Here is a 16395-nt window from a genome sequence, read left to right as displayed (position 1 = left end):
TTCTAAAGCTCCAATATTTGTGTCTGCACACATGTTACGTTTTTTTTGTAAAATATATGGAGTAAAATTGTTAAGAACATCACTAGCATACACATTAATAAACATTAATACCGACAGACAGACAGCCGGACAGACGGACGGACGGACGGACGGAGGGATGGATGGATGGATGGATGGATAGACAGGCAGACTGACAGTTTGACAGACAGGCCTATTAATTCATCTCCTATGCAGGAACCCAGTGTTTATGACCTTCCATTCCAGCAGGAAGCGGTGTGTGTACGAATAAGTATCAATTTCCCCCCTCATTTCCCCGCGAAGAAGAAACGTTACCGCCTTCTGGATGACAGGAAGTGAACCAAAACAGTGGAGGGAAAAGCGGAGTTGAGGGGAGCGAAGCTACAAGTGGATAACAAAGGTAACGAAACAATAATAAAATAACATTTAACAGACGTGTACAAAGGACGATAGTCGTGTGATATACCTCGGTACGTGTCGTGTTTCATGTATTTTAAACAGTATAGTATGATGGTTCACTAATCTCTACTGGAACCACACTGAGGCAGATTTGGTCATGTTGACAACCAGCCCTGAATACGATGTTTTATAAATACATAAAGGCTTCTGCTTGAGTTCGACAGCTAACATCACCATTTTAACGGTACCTCATCAAAACATCTCGGTGTTAACATGTTGACATGTCTCTGGATTAAAACGGATTAAAACCTCTCACTGGGGCGATCAGAGGACGACCTCTAGTCCGTCCACGGAGAGCCCTGTTCATGACGATATAAGTCTTATCTGAGTGAGTTAATGGCGATACACCCACCAGTATCGTCCCTCTACAGACCTCTGCGGTCGTCCTCTGTGTATCGGCGTGACTTTGGTTTCACACACACATCGACTTTGTTATGTACGATCACCTTTCCGACAAGAAGTCTGCGATGCTTTCACATGTTTTCAAAGTGCTCGGCTGAAGGGATTGAACACAAACCTGTGGACAGGAAGTCGGTCGCGACGATGCACGACATACGTTGACTTTGGCCTGTCTCGATACTCAACGATGACGCGGACGTCCTCGGACGCCCGCGAATGGGGAGGGACGTCTAGTCGCGATATGTTTCGATGTGACGTCAAGCCACGATATACTCGCCACGATACGTTTTGATGTGACGTCAAGCCACGATATGCGTCGATATGCATTGTATTCAAATCCTCCTTTAGTAAACACTGTGTAACGCCTAAATGTGCCCTCGCTGCGCCCTTGACTTCTTGTCCCCTCGTGCCTACCAGGTGGCGAGGACACCACCTTGATGAATCTGTTATCATGGGAAAGACGAAGAAGCCTAGTGTGTCGGTGCAGTGCGAGTGGTCGTCCTGCACCTTCAAGGGCCACACCGTGGAGGAGCTGAGCGAGCACATGGCCCTCCACCTGAAGGAGCATCTAGGAGACGGAGATGCCATGGAGGAGCTCGGTGAGCTACAGCCAAACTCTATCCAATATGCTATGGTCAAATGTCGTTTTGTTGCCACATGATTCAAGTAAATGTGTTTAAAGATGTTGTGCTGCCTTGAAGATGGGCAGATTGTATTGGTGAGTTGTAGCTTATCTTTGGTCTGTTTAGTATGTTTAAATATCGTAAAATCGTACGTTCGTCTGTGTCGAGTGTTGAGGTGTCCCTGAGCCAGATACCTCACTAACTGTTCCTGACGAGCTGGCTGTCGCCTTGCACGGTGGACACTGCCGTCGGTGTGTGACTGTGTAGGCAGGCAATGTTGTAAAGCGCTTTGTGTGGCCACTGGTTTTAAAGAGTACTACATAAATGAAGTCCATTTAACACATGAGCCTAATGTGTTCTGCCTGGCCTTTCTCTGTGCGTAGACGACTATGCGTGCCTGTGGAGGGGCTGTGAGTTCCTGGCCATGGGCAGTCCCAGGGAGCTGGAGGTCCACGCCCACTTCCACACCTACCACAGCAAGCTGAAGGGCCTCGGAGGGCAGCTGCTGAAGGCCCAGCCCGCCCTGCCCGGCTGCAAGCAGGACCTGCACACCAACAACCTCTCCTCGGAGGTCTCTGCCGGCCTGCGCTGCATGTGGCAGCACTGTGACGTAGGTTGGAGAGGGCTGTTAGCGTTTATACTGTGACACCATGCAAGCTTTGTAGCCTGTATGGAGAGGACAGTGAAGAAAGACAGGATAGTGAGTTTTAGTCGACATTTACATTTAGGGCATTTAGCAGACGCTTTCATCCAAAGCGACTAACAATAAGTACATTTGTCAGAACGAGAAACAATAATACATGGCTGGCGGAACAGTAAGGATGTCTATAGAACCAAGTTCCAAGCACTAACAAGCGCTAGGTTAACCCATTCCCCGTATCCAGCAAAAAATAGCTAGGATACGATGCTAAGTACTACTAAATGCAAGGACGTACAACATACAATAAGTGTGTACATTAAGTGCCAGAGTAGAGAGGGAATGACATGTAGCACAGGAATCTAACCTGCGTCGCTACACAAGGCGCACTAGTTGGTTCAGCAAGCATCCTGTCTCTTTTTTAAGGTGTTTACAGATCTAGTATAAGAATAAAGACCTGTATTTATCAACCACAAACACACCTCTGGTGGACGGACCAATCAGTAAGCGGGAGAGGATCCGCCTGTCAGACTTCTGTCGTGACCTACTCATTTGTGACGTCACCAGTGGATTGATTTGGAACTGGTTTGCGTTAACTAATCAGCCTCACACCTGGTACTAAAATGGGAATGTAGACGCATCGGGATTGAACGATTCATTAAAGTCTTGTTTTCGCGCTCTTCTCTGACAGAGTACGTTCAACAACCCTGAGTGGTTCTATCGCCACGCCGACAACCACGTGCAGTGCAGCGAGCCACGCCCCCTGCCCCAGCCGGAGCAGCAGGCCCTGTTCTGCCAATGGGGAGGTAGGAGCGACATCACATGAGCCCAACGATTTATACTCTAGAGTTGTTCCGATACCGATACCAGTATTGGAAATTCCTTGATACTGCCTAAAACGGGTATCGGCAAGTACGCAAGTCTATTCGCTGGTCTGATACCATCATGTGACTATGTAATATACTGCACAGGCAAAGAACATCACAAACGCGTGCGGTGTAACTAAAAGAATAAAAATGTGTTACTATGATTATACATGTAAATGACTTCCTAAATTAGTTCTGATTCTTTTTCTTTCGTGAACAGACTATACATTGCTGTCATCGTAAGAGAACCCTTAAATAAGAACACGTGTTCAGGAATCGGTTCAGGAATCGGTATCGGAACGTCTCGTACAATGGCGTCTCTCATGGGGGTTTGACGCTCGTCGGCTGCGTTCCAACCGTCCAATAGCGACTCCCCTCTGGGTTGCAGGTTGCGACGCCTTCTTTAAGGTCCGGTACCGCCTGAGGGAACACCTGCGGAGCCACACCCAGGAGAAGGTGGTGGCCTGCCCCACCTGCGGCTGCATGTTCTCCAGCAACACCAAGCTGTTCGACCACCTCCACAGGCAGGCGGAGCCCGAGGGTGAGGGGAGCCACATAACAGGGCCTGATGGGCTCACTGAAATTAAGAATTTGCGCTCATTAGCGGAATTTGTTCTTGGTTTTTATGCAAATTCAGAATATGCACAAATTTGGACGCCGCCTGGATTTTTCGTTCTTTTTCTGGGAAAGTGTGATATATGGAACGTTTGGGTTGAAAGGGAAAGATATTTAAAGGGTTTCTTCTAGTGATATTCTGGTCCGAAATATCGTACACGTCATCGTTCTTCTTACGAAGCCTGACCTTTCGTCTGAACCGTCTGATTCATTATTCAGATGGAGGTTGTTAAGTCATTGTGTGTTTGTGTTGATCCATATATTGACTGATCTGTGCTCCCGACAGGCTCTCTTGTGTGTGAGCACTGTGGGAAAGCCTTCACCAACGAGAGGCTCCTGAGGGACCACGTCAGGCAGCATGGTGAGCCCTACTGTACAACATCACCCATTCCTGGCAGCAATTTATTCTTTTTCGTGGGAGGGGCAAGTTCCGCCTTTTTCGCCTCTGATTGGTTAGAAGGGCTCTCCTTTTAGATTGTGTTTTGATAAGTCCTAGCTGTTTGGGGGATTTCAGGTTTAGGTTTATGGGTAGGTTACCCCTAACCATAACCAATCGGAGGAGAAACATTCTAACCAGTCAGAGGTGAAAATGGCGGTACTTGCCCCAACCATCCTACGAAAAAAATATTTGCGTCCTGGCGCTCTGCTGCCGTCGCTCTGTTTAGGTCATTGCAATTAATTGAATTTAGATTGTTTGATCGATTATTTTATTATTTTTTTCTTTTTTTATTTGAACTCAAAACAAAATTCTCAGTTACCAAATGTATTTTTGGAGAGAAACGCTGAATAAGTGCATCATGTTTTGAAACTCAAAAATAATCGTTTGAGTAATCGTGATTTCAATATTGACCAAAATAATCGTGACTTTGATTTTTTTCCCCTCAATCGAGCAGCCCTACCCTGCCTGTCTCTGACCCGTGGTTGTGTTCTGTATCCCTTGCAGTGAATCACATCAAGTGTCCGCTGTGTGACATGACCTGCACCACTCTGGCCACCCTGAAGATCCACATCAAGTTCCGCCACTGTGACGAACGGCCCTTCTCCTGTGACTTCTGCGAGAGCAGGTAACCCGCACTCTCTCAAACATAGAAGATATTCTGGAGGGTTTACAAGGGGCTAACAGTCTCTTTGAGGACATACATTAAAGTAGAGCTGGGCGATTAATCGTTTTTTAATTGTAATTTGAATTTATGGTCAATAATCTTTATTTATTTTTTAAATCAACAAAAAAAAAGGGTTGGGTTAAAGAGTAAAATGTCAACAGGCAGCTTGCGCTGAAAGAAGTGAGTGTTTAGAGTTTGCCTAAGTCTTTGGCACCCAAATGTTGCTTTTGTTAATGATTGTTAATCATCAAATTAAATCCAAACTTAAAAAATATATTTATAGACATTTTTTAAAAAAAGAAAACGATTAAAATCGTTAAACGGGTTTGGTTTGAAAAAATCGTCGATTTAGTTTGTAGGCCAAATCGCCCAGCACTACGGTAAAGCCTGAAAAAGCATGTGTCGGGGTTATCTCAGACTATATTATTGATTTTAAGATGCCTTAGGTTTCAGAAGTCTTGGCATTTTTTTCTCTCAAAAAAGTAAATAAACGGACCGACCTCACTTTGTTCTTCCACCTCAGCTTCAAGAACCAGCACGACCTGCGCAAGCACATGGAGACCCACAACGAGGGCGCGGCCTACCGGTGCACGGTGGAGGGCTGCGACTACTCGTCCCGCATGGCCCACACCATGCGCCAGCACTACAGACGCATGCACGAGGTCAGCCAATCGCACAGCCGGGGCAGTCGTGATGCTCCGCTCAGAGCTGGAGTCTTCTGGGGCGCATCTCTGTTGTCTGCGGTCTACCTGTAGAGGCCCTGAACCTGACCTCTCCTCAAAGGGCCCCTGTTTAACTTTACTACGCTACATAGTGAATTGTAAATGGATACAGTCATTAAAGGGCTCCTATTTTACCGCTAGGTGTTAGTGTGAGCAGCCATTACCAGACTTTTCAACCACTCTGCCTTGCTTTGTGACGTTGTGACATCACGAATGGGAGAGTCCGCCCAGATGTACACTGGATTGATAAGTCTACCAGCCTAACCAGTGGACTGTACCTACTAGTAGGCTTATCTATCCATCATACATCTAGTTGGACACTCCCACTGGTGATGTCACTAAGACACAGGGCAGTTCTTGAAATAGCTTAAAAGACTGCAGCTATGTCCTGTATCTAAAATTCACCACATAGCTTTTGATCGAAGTCTCGGCTAGAATTAAAGGGTTTAAAAGGTAATAATAACAAAAGTCTGTTAGAATGTGGTCGTTTTTAGAATTAATTCTGTAACTATTGATGGACTCGGTTCATGTCCTGACCGATGTGATGTCTGGGATGATGCAGGGAGGGATGATCTCCAGGTACAAATGCCACATCTGCGAGAAGACGTTCTCCTGGTGCTACACGCTGACACTGCACCTCCGCAAGAAGCACCAGCTGAAGTGGCCGTCGGGACACTCGCGCTTCAGGTACCCTTCCTCCGGTCCTCTTCTTCTTCTACCACTCCTATCCAACGTCTAAGGTTGTGTTGGCGATGTCGGGGGACGTCTCTTCTGTTGGTATTTGAAGCGAGATCCCAAACAAACAGCCCCTCCCTTCCGTGTTTCAAACACATGATCTAAATAAAACACAGACATAAACAACATGTTTATGTTTTATTTATATCATGCGTCATGTGTCATGACGCATGACGTCAAACACATGACGCATGATATAAATAAAACATAAACATAAACAACATGTTTATGTTTTTAACATAAAACATAAACACATGATCGTATTTACCGGACTCAAAACTATCATGAACGCACGCTTGTCGGTGATTGGTTGGAATACAATTTATTTTGGTTTTGAATGGTTGGTAGTACCATTTGTTTTTGTGTACGATCCCGGAGCATAGGCTGCCTGCAGAGACGCCGGTTTTTGACAGCCTGCTTATTGGGGCGGCAGCTAGCGGATCGTGAGGAAAGATCAGATGAATGTGATCATTTATGTTTCGACCTAGAATCGCTGATACAACCTTTTAACGCCGTTCAATTTAGCGACCAGAAACAGAGACATATGTTGGCAGTACAGTACAGATGCAGCCACTTTATTATCCCTTTAGGTGCAATAACCTATGATCCGTCGCTTACCTCGACTCTGCTCCTAGATTTGAATCTGTCAGGCAATGCAAACATGCATCGCTCCCCAAGAAAAGAATGTCGAAGCATTCAGCCTTTCAAGTGACTTACAAAGGCTTTACTCACTGTGTATTTGTAGCTTAACTTGGATCCCTAAAGGACAATTAAGATAAGGTGCACTTTAGCAATCCCAAACAGGTAATGCAGAAAGTACCTGACAGTCATCGGTATAAAAAAAGTTAACATAAGAAATTTTGATTTTTAAAATTTTGATTTATCCAGGAAGAGAGCACCCAGGCCGATTATTTAAAATAAATAATAACAATAAGAATTATACAATTTTAAATGGTGACCCCTTAAAACCGCTGAATCAGTTACAAGTAACTCAAGACCCCCCCCCCCCCCCCCCAGGTACAAGGAGAACGAGGACGGCTACCTCACCCTGAACATGGTGCGCTTCGAGACGGTGGAGGTCACCGAGGAGATCATGAAGAACATGGAGAAGAAGCGGCAGATCCACCGCCGGGGCCCCGGGCCCCGGGCCAAGCAGACCTCCAGGGGGGGGCCTCCCGACCGTAGCCACGCCTCCCCCCTGCCGCCGGGCTCCGCCTCCCCGTCCTCCTCCTGCGACGGCTCCTCCTCCTCCTCCCCGGGCTCCTCCTCCTCTTCTGAGGAGGAGGAGCCCGGGGAGGAGGAGGAGGAGGCGGCGTCGCCGCAGCCCAGCCCCCACGGCGGCGACTCCCCCGTGTACTGCGTGATGAACAGCATCCCCCACATCGAGGACGACCCCGGGGGGCCCTTGATGCTGTTGGAGGAGTGCGACCCCACGGCCACCTCCGGGGCGGTGCAGGCCCTTACCGAGGTGGCCCGCGGCCTGGGCATGGACGTGGTGTGAAGCCCCCCCCCCCCCCCCCGGTCGTGTGATTCAACGTTCCTATGATGTTCAGTGGACCCCCCCCCCCCCCCCCCCACTGTGTTTTCGGATTCATGCGTGTTCATCGTTTTTAATGATTGGTGTTTACCCCTTTTGTCTTTGACGCCGTGGCGGTGTTTGTACAGGAACGGGGGCGGCAAGGACAAAAGTTTGCTTATAGAGGAAGAAATGCGAGATTTTATTTTTTAATCAAACGGTTTTATTATACGGTGAACACGTGAATTGGAGCCGCTCTTATCCTGAACGTAAGGGAGGCCCGTGTCTGGTGAAACACGGCTGAACTCTGACGCCCTCGTTCGTACGGCGCCAAGCTGAGATTGTCGTTTGTATATATGTTTATTTTAGATGTTCGGTATCTTCCATTTTATTTTTCTTCTTATGGAATTTAATGTTATGCAACTAATGACTGACGTTTAGCGCTGTTTAAGTTATTAAATATTGAGAAGCCAGTTTATTTATTAGAAGATGCGATGGTGTACAATAAAGTGGTCGGTTTTGATGGTTATTTGAGATTTATTTATTTGAGCATTAAAACAAACTTTTTCAATGTTGGTTCAAGATTTCCTTTTTATTTTGAATATAATGAGAGCATGTAGCAATGTTGCATGCTACACTCCCCCTAGGTGGCTTTTCTGGGCTCCGCCAAAACAAGAAGGCAGGTTGGTGGTGTTGAAAGCCGGTTTATTGTAATTTTTGGAGACAATGATACTGGTCCATGTTGCCATGCAGATCTCTGCAGTCCGTGGGGATGGCTGATTTAACCTGGAACACTGATTGCATGATGTACAACAGGTGTGCAGCCTCACCCAGCCCCCAGAGTCCGATCAGTCTTATTCGGGGAAGGTGAGGAACACAGTAATACATCTGACCAAGGCAGTTAAATTTAAATAAATATACAGTAGTTTTAATGCACTGATGTTTCAAGGAATGAGTAAGACGCTTTCTTGCGTGATCTCCAAAATAAAAGTTCTAACACTGGAGCAATGAGGCTTTTAGTTTGAAACGGATCCATGTGTACCTCCGGGTGCACAGCGTCACAAGGACTGTCCGGCCAGGTTCTGGAGTTCAGTGTTCTGCTTCATAAACACCGCTTGGTGGAAGACATGTTGGTTCTGTTGTAGGAATCTGCCCTGGGAATAGGAAGGCGTTGGGTAGAGGGTGTTGGGATCCATTCCGCCCACGGTAGCGTAATACCCGGGTGAGGGCTGGTAATACTGAGGTCCGTTCACTGGAGCCGACTGAAACATCTTCCCTGTGAAGACCCGACAGTCCTCACGTTCCCCGTGCCTCATCCTCATGGCTTTAAGACGCACGCCGTCACTCTCGTGAGGCCCCCGTTTCCTCGAGTCCCCGGACCCCCGCCTGGGCCCGGCGTCGTACTCGCTGGCACGCCCGTGAGCGGCTCTCGATGCATGCTGGGAGGTTTCCGTGTGAGGCTGTGCCCGGGCGGTCTCCTTCTCCTCCGTCTGCTCCTCCTCCTGTCTCAGTAGGTCTGCGAGGTGCAGGGGGGGCTGGGTCCGCCCCTCACAGTCAGACGCCCTCCTCTTCAGAGACGTGGACCGGCCGTGGGAGCCGTCTGGGAGAACACACACACACACACACACACACACACACACACACACACACACACACACACACACACACACACACACACACACACACACACACACACACACACACACTGGTTGAGTTATTGGTGTCGCTTCCCTTGAGGGTCTAATATTATACCACCAGGTGAGTGTGATTAGCCATTGCAAGCCGTTTGGAAAATCTGCCCTTTTCTGACATCACAAGTGGGTGTGTCCACCCTGATGTATACTGGATAGATCAGCCTACCCAATGGACTATAGCAAACGTTGCTCATCTATCCGTCATACATCTAGGTGGACACACCCACTTGTGATGTCAGAAAAAGGCAGATTTTCAAAACGGCTTGTAACGGCTGATCACACTTACCTGGGGGTATAACATGTCCCCTTTAAGTACGGTGTTGCTCCTTTCTATCACTAGTCATTAAGCCAAGACACTTTAGGCTAAATTACAAAGTGACAGCAAAGCATTTTAGATACATTAATATATGACCATGTTGCCAAAGGATACCAACATTGACATTAGGGTTCGAACCCAGGACCTTCGACTTGGAGTCAAACACCTCGACCAATAGACTATCCAGCACCGACAGTTTCTGAAATGTGCTGAAAGTTGCCTCTGAAGATTTTTTACAGGATGGTAATGCTAAGGTTGAATTCACCTGGAATTGGTGGTGAGGAATGGGCAGAGTCCCTGTTCTCTTGTATCGCCGCGGCCATGTCAGTCACAGAAGGAAACTCTGATGGTTTCATCAGCGACTTCTGTAGTGGAGGAAAAGCAAACAGAAACACATTGGCAGTAAAGATGCAGCCACTTTATTATGCCGTTTTGTGCAATAACTTCTGATCAATCACTTACCTCGACCCTCTGTTTATGGCGATGAATCTGCCAGGCGATGCAAACATGCATCGCTCCCCATTTCCCTGGCTTGGATAAAATACAATGGAAAAGCATTCAGCTTTTCAAGTGTTCACACAGGCTTGACAGAATTTGTAGATTAAAGGGGTGATATCATGCCACAAGGTGAGTGTGATCAGCCATTACAAGCCGTTTGAAAATCTGCCTTTCCCTGTGCCCTAGTGACATCACTAGTGGACACTGGTGACATGATATCACCCCTTTAACTTAGATTCCTGAATGTATTAGTAGTGTATATTGACCCACCTTAGGCTGGGTGAGGCCCTGAGAGGCTCTGTGGGAAGCAGTGAAGGGGACAAAGGATTGTGCCCTCTGTTCTGTGATGGACAGAGAATCCAGGGCCTGCAGAATTAGTGCGTGGTTACGGCATATGCAGGTGAGACACAGGGGCGAGACAAGTAATGTTCAAGGAACTGCTAACCGAAACTTTTAAACACCATTTGCAGTTGAATCAGATACATGGCCTATGGTACTCTAGGATGCCTACAGGTCGGCATGGGGACTGGGGATCGAACCCAGTACTGTTTGGCTTGGACTCGGATGCCTTGACTAATGGTGTGTTCCTAAATCCTCGAACGCCAGACTTCCGAGTTGAAAGTCGAAGATCTCCCAGCTTTTCTCGACGGCACGTCCCCTTTTTGTCTTCATCTTTTCGAAATCTGAGAGTAGACCGAGAGCAGTGATGACGCTCGCAACAAAATGGCTGCGCCCGTGAAGAGATTTTTTTCTTTTTGTATTTATACCACGTTGGTCATTTTAATGTCGATTTTAAATGCTCTTACACACTTGATTACATTGCTACTTTATTCCGGTCACCAATTTATACATTGCATGGTCTTGCTGTGCATGCAATACAATGTAAAGTTGTGTTTACAGGCTAATGTAGCTAACAATAAACAACGACTAGCCAATTTCATGACACAATCACAAAGACGAACAGGAACGCTATGGATGCTCCGAGACCGTAAGCGACGTCCAAAGTGCAACTCGGAAGGCTGGCGTCTGAGGATTCAGGAACCCACCATTAAGTCACACTCTATCAAAGTGTGACATTTCGCACTAGGACACAAACAACAACAAAACGAGAACAAACATCTAATAAGCCGGTTGTGTGTGGAACATGATCCCAATAGAAAAGTGTCTCCCTACATTACTATATTGGGTCCACCGTAAGCATGGGGGAGGTGAGACGACCAGAGAGGGGCGTGGAAGAGGAGGGAGGGCCTGCAGGTGTTGGTGGGGATGGATCCCAGTGGGATCCGCTGAGGCGTGTTGCTGGGAACACAACCAGTAGGACCTCAGATCCTGACTGGGAAGCATGTTGTAATCTAGTAGAAGAGAATGACAACACGTCAGTGTCGAGAACACACACACAGACACACAGACAGACACACAGACACACACTCACACACACACACTGCTGCTTTCCATTTACCTCGGAAGTCAGAGCGGGGAATGACGTCATACCCGAGTGGACCGCAATCCAATTCTGACTTCCCGGTTCAAATGGAATGCACTACATGCCCACAGTGAGGAATGCTGGGAGGTGTAGTTGTTGACAACGTACCGTAGGAGAGCGACATCAGTAAGCTTCTGTGTGGATTGGGAGGGTTCATCTCAGGGGCGTCTGAGGCTGAAAACATCCGGGACGGCGTGGAGTCTTTCTCCAGGAGAGGAGATTTGCTAGGGAGTAAAGAGGTTAATTTGTGTTTTGAATATCAAGTCAAATACTAACGGCAGTAGCATAGACAAAAAAATGCATCCCGGGCAATCAATCAGTGATCAATAAATAGTTTACCTAGCAGCCGATGAATTTGTTGACAAAAGTTTTATCAAACAAGGTCTAATTCCTTGTTGACCTTGTTATCTGCTTTAGTCTAACTACGTATTTCTATAATTTTTTATTTAATTTGACAGTTATTAAATTTTCCTCCAGGATTACCTTGACCATGTCATTTTGTAAGCATGAACACTCCTTGTTCGATGACACGCTGGATTATCCACAAGAGGGACGTCTGCTAAATCCAGTTAATTAATTTGGGAACCATCCGTTCCAAGGACACATGATTTGTAATGCTGTTAGCAGAATGAATAGAGTGCGATGGGACTGATGTAAAGACTGTTACACTATAACACTAGAATGACAACCATGTTACACTGCATAAGACTAGCGAGCTATGGGGCTGATGTACACACCTCCGCTCCTACCAAATTCACCATGTTGAACTATATACCAGTATACGGTATAAGACTAGTGAGCAATGGGACTGATGTACAGCCTTAGTTCATACAATACTTATCATGTTACACTATATATGAAAATAATGAATAGTGAGCAATCAGACTTCTAGTGGTATACAGTGTAACATGGTGAGCCTTGTAGGAGCTGAGGTCTGTACATCATTCCCATTGATCCTTATTCATTCTAGTGGTGATGGTGGTTACATGGAGAAGCTTAGTGAGCAATAGGACTGAGGTAGAGCCCTGAGCCTTCATGCTACACTAAACAAGACTAATGAGCAATGGGACTGATGTATTGCTCTACTATCACTATGTAATACACAAACTAAATAGGTAACACCCTTTAAGCAAAAATAACAGTAGTTTACCACAATTGTGTCTTGTTATTCTGTTAAATTCCCTATAACATAAATTAAGTTATATCTATGGGCAGAGTGGCAGACTAGCAGATTATGGGAATGCCATACCATCACTTGAAGTAAGTGTGTTCAGGACCTTCAAGTTGGACTCTCAAGTCGTCAGGATATAAAAGCACTCTGGTGAAATGTCAATCAGTTGCACACCAAAGCTAAGGCTCCTTCCTAATCAAGTCAAGCAGCGGAAGGTTTAAAATACCCTTTACTTCCTTGAAAAGGTTATCCTGCTTCAACTGCAACAAGAACAACTTAATCTAACAACGGTTGTGTAACAGCAGTATTACAGCAATAGCTAATGATTCTGAATAATGAAAAATATTGCACAAATTACATTGAAGAAAAGCGTACCAACCAAAGGACAATAAGCAGCCTTTGGCTACTTAGTTTGAATTTTGCACTGGTACGGTAGGATCTGACAATAGGCTTGTGTCTCACAGGTACCTGAGAGTATACTGCCATAAAGTTTAAATACAAAGCAAACCAAGGTACTCACTAGCAGCAGCAGACGAGCGATGGTCCTCAGTGATCTGCAGTGGTCCGAGTCGAGACTGACGGCTCCTTCAGCGTGTCTCTATCACGGGAGGTAATGGCTTTCAGAGCTCGCTCTACCACGTCTCTCTCTCTGTCTGTCAGTCCCACTCATTCACACACACACCGACTCTCTCTCTCTCACACACACACACACACACACACACACACACACACACACACACACACACACACACACTAAATATCAACTTAAAAATAGATTGATTTCACAAAATTACCTGCTATGGTGTAGTGCATATCAAATGAAAGGATTTAAAAAAAATAAGAAAACAAACAATGTGCTAGCCTAATAGGCGTCCATTTCATACAGACCACCTGTTGTCTAAGCCAGGGTCAGCTGGACCTCCTGGACAATTAGTCAACCTTACTTACCCACACCAGGAAAGGCCATTAACTGCTCCCAACAGCTTGTGCTAATCTCATTAAGCGTCTAAGACCTTGTCATTTGAATTCCATTAACACTATAGAGAGCAGCAGCGTGTCTGTTGAAGAGGAATCATTTCCTAAGTGCTACAATGTAGGTTGCACGGTGCTATATAAAGCACCATCCCAGCACTGCTTAATATAGCATCCTGCACCGTGGATGCCTCTGTCTGGCGCTGCAGTCCAGGTCTGGTCCCTCCTCGGACGGAAGGCTCAGACGGGCGGGTCTCGTCCCTCCTCGGAGGTGCTGCAGGACGGCTATAGAGGTGGCTGGTAGAGGAGCTGTAGGCCAGCAGAGGGCGCTCATCCCTCTGACTTCTGTCGGTCGGTAGAGATCCCATGGCAAGCCAGAGTAGAGGCGTTGACCCGGGTTGCTGGCAGAACTCCCAACCCAGCTGTTGCATCAACATGGCCCCCGGTCCTTCCAACTTCTCCGCTGTGATAGCCAGTGTGTGTGGTGAACAGTACACACAGGCAGCTGTACATCACCCGGCTGGATGAAGCGTAACCATCATGTCCGCCCGCCCGCCCACCCACACACAGTATTTATGCTTCGAGTGTCTTGGAAAGTGCCATTATAAAACGAGTTCGTAATAAAATAATCTCTACCGTAACGCCTAATTTTGTTAAAATTCGACTACCCGGATATCCCGGTGGTTCCTCGACATCATTAGGCCATAAGTGTTCAAACAGTGCATCGATGTGAACCAGTTTTACTGGCTCTTGTAACAACCGTTTAACCACGGCGGGCAAATGGGGCTGCACCTTAATTGGATTCAATTAAGCCGGCTGAGGCCTGTGATTGGATAAGCCCTGCCATGTTTTCTCTTGATTAGTCAATTCCATTTTCACTAAGCGGCTAAACCCTTCTAGTGCAAGTAAGGTTAAATCCATTTCGTAATTGAGGAACCGTTACTTGACGTTGAGCCAATGGCCTTTATACGGCCACAAGTCTTTCAATTTGTCACGCAATTTTGCCAACTACAGGTACAGAATCAATGTTTAAAAAAGGCTTTTGTCTATTGAACAGATCCAATGCCTAGTGACTCAGGTATTCCACAATGAATACAGAACGAGTACCAGTAGTGGTATCCAAAGTTTAGTCCGAAATAAAATTACATAAATGAGGACAAATGAAATTACGTAGACGCACTTTATTCCTAAAACTGAAGCTGCACCATCAGTAGCGGCACACAATTATATTTACACATATACACACACACAATTACCTAAATCTGTTATATAAAATATATAATCTGACAATGTACCTTCTCATGTTTCTCCTGTTTGTCAGAGCTCGTTGAGTTTGACTGTGCGAGAGACTCTGGCACCGATAGCACAGAGAGGTAAGTCTCATCCACTCGTGGGTTGGGTCACAAATGCCCAGGCCAGCCTACTTCATTTTTACAGCATGGCAATAAAAAGGTATGTACCCTCTGGAAAAATAATACTCTACAAGCAATCTACAGCAAATCCACGTGAACAGCTTCTTTTTATCGTAACTGTAATTGGGAAAATTACACCACTTTTTATCGAAACCCATTCCTTTACAGTGAGATGGCAATGTACACACCCGCCAGGATTTGTAATATATAAAAGATATTAAGCATTAAAAATTCCACATTTAAAAACTTACAATAAATAATATATGCAGGCATTTCATTAGGATAAAATTTCATAGATTGCAATCTACAGTCATTAAAAAGACAATTTATTCTCCTTTATGAAAAGTCCCTTGATCATCCGAAATGCTAAAATGAATTCTTGGCATTGGCTTGATTGAAAAGGCCCGGTCAGTCGTGGTTGCGTTGGCGACACCGGCGGGACGAAGAGTCTGCGTCTCCCCCCCCCCCCCCCTCTACGGCGTGCTCTGACGTCTCCGTGGTGGAGCGAGGTCACTTCCTGTCCGGGGCACGGAGGGGCGCGCTCGCTGCTTCTTCTTCTTTTTTTTGTTATAAGCACAACAAATCCATGAATTTCAGTGAACAGCGATCCTCTCCCAGCGGCGGATCCTGTGGCTCACGGAGCTCAGAGCATGTTCATGATAAAGTTATACAGCTGGTTCAGCACCACAAAGTGGACTGGCAGGCACGAGCGCCGGTCTTGCGTTGCAGGGTCGCACGTCAGCCAGGAGAGGGCGTTGTACTGCTCCAGCACGAATCTGGAGGAGGAAATAAAATAGAAAAACCTTGTTTATTTGCATTCCCAAAAACCGGATGAACGGAGCGTATTATTTATAAAGCAACCAATAACACACGTTCATTTGCATTGAATGTTACTGAATAATACTTTGTAATCCAACCACCTGTTCAGATGCATTGCCATTAACTGTATCTATAGTATAATCCACCCAAACACACATGTTCAGATGAATTGCCATAAACTGAATCTGTATTATAATCCACCAGAAAACACATGGTCAGATGCATTGACACGAACCGGATGAAATGAATGACTCTTTTATAAATCAACCAAAACATCAACACGGTCACGGTAACCTGGCTTGCCGGGCAATGGTTTATTTATTATCACTATAAAGAC

At 46.1% G+C, this 16395-nt stretch overlaps 3 protein-coding genes across 3 annotated transcripts in view; 1 reads left to right on the top strand and 2 right to left on the bottom strand.

The window, feature by feature from the left end:
- The first annotated feature begins 309 nt into the window (after nt 1-309).
- Nucleotides 310-8399, top strand: zgc:112083 (uncharacterized protein LOC550461 homolog). Its single transcript, XM_056611919.1, has 10 exons — nt 310-418; nt 1294-1475; nt 1883-2109; nt 2828-2942; nt 3391-3543; nt 3904-3978; nt 4561-4681; nt 5244-5382; nt 6005-6129; nt 7195-8399. Exons 2-10 carry the CDS (start codon nt 1328-1330, stop codon nt 7676-7678), a joined length of 1587 nt encoding a protein of 528 aa, XP_056467894.1. The 5' UTR covers nt 310-418; nt 1294-1327; the 3' UTR covers nt 7679-8399.
- Nucleotides 8187-14039, bottom strand: LOC130406381 (uncharacterized). The gene is made up of 7 exons (XM_056611920.1): nt 13376-14039; nt 11793-11908; nt 11375-11553; nt 10472-10567; nt 10166-10234; nt 9969-10068; nt 8187-9293 (listed from the first exon to the last, which is right to left on the bottom strand). The coding sequence occupies exons 2-7, from the start codon at nt 11866-11868 to the stop codon at nt 8752-8754; spliced, it is 1062 nt and encodes a 353-aa protein (XP_056467895.1). The 5' UTR covers nt 11869-11908; nt 13376-14039; the 3' UTR covers nt 8187-8751.
- A 535-nt stretch (nt 14040-14574) lies between these two features.
- Nucleotides 14575-16395, bottom strand: part of LOC130405802 (mediator of RNA polymerase II transcription subunit 13-like) — a 29017-nt gene continuing 27196 nt past the window's right edge. The window contains exon 30 of the mRNA XM_056611034.1: nt 14575-16015. Coding sequence (XP_056467009.1) covers nt 15883-16015 — 133 coding nt within the window. The 3' untranslated portion in view covers nt 14575-15882. The remainder of the gene's footprint in view (nt 16016-16395) is intronic.

Source organism: Gadus chalcogrammus, chromosome 16, assembly GCF_026213295.1.
Source record: "Gadus chalcogrammus isolate NIFS_2021 chromosome 16, NIFS_Gcha_1.0, whole genome shotgun sequence".
Lineage (NCBI taxonomy): Eukaryota > Metazoa > Chordata > Actinopteri > Gadiformes > Gadidae > Gadus > Gadus chalcogrammus.
This window is presented reverse-complemented; position numbering and strand designations above follow the sequence as displayed.

Bases quoted from the DNA above. Each gene is read 5' to 3' on its own strand.
- LOC130406381 (XM_056611920.1), bottom strand. From the start codon at position 11,868: ATGTTTTCAGCCTCAGACGCCCCTGAGATGAACCCTCCCAATCCACAC. The intron at 10,235-10,471 runs GTGGGTCAATAT...ATTTTATCCAAG, and splicing joins AGGGCCTCACCCAGCCTAAG to CCAGGGAAATGGGGAGCGAT. The intron at 9,294-9,968 runs GTGAATTCAACC...GTGTTCTCCCAG, and splicing joins TTCCTCACCACCAATTCCAG to ACGGCTCCCACGGCCGGTCC.
- zgc:112083 (XM_056611919.1), top strand. From the start codon at position 1,328: ATGGGAAAGACGAAGAAGCCTAGTGTGTCGGTGCAGTGCGAGTGGTCG. The intron at 3,544-3,903 runs GTGAGGGGAGCC...TGCTCCCGACAG, and splicing joins CAGGCAGGCGGAGCCCGAGG to GCTCTCTTGTGTGTGAGCAC. The intron at 3,979-4,560 runs GTGAGCCCTACT...TATCCCTTGCAG, and splicing joins GGACCACGTCAGGCAGCATG to TGAATCACATCAAGTGTCCG.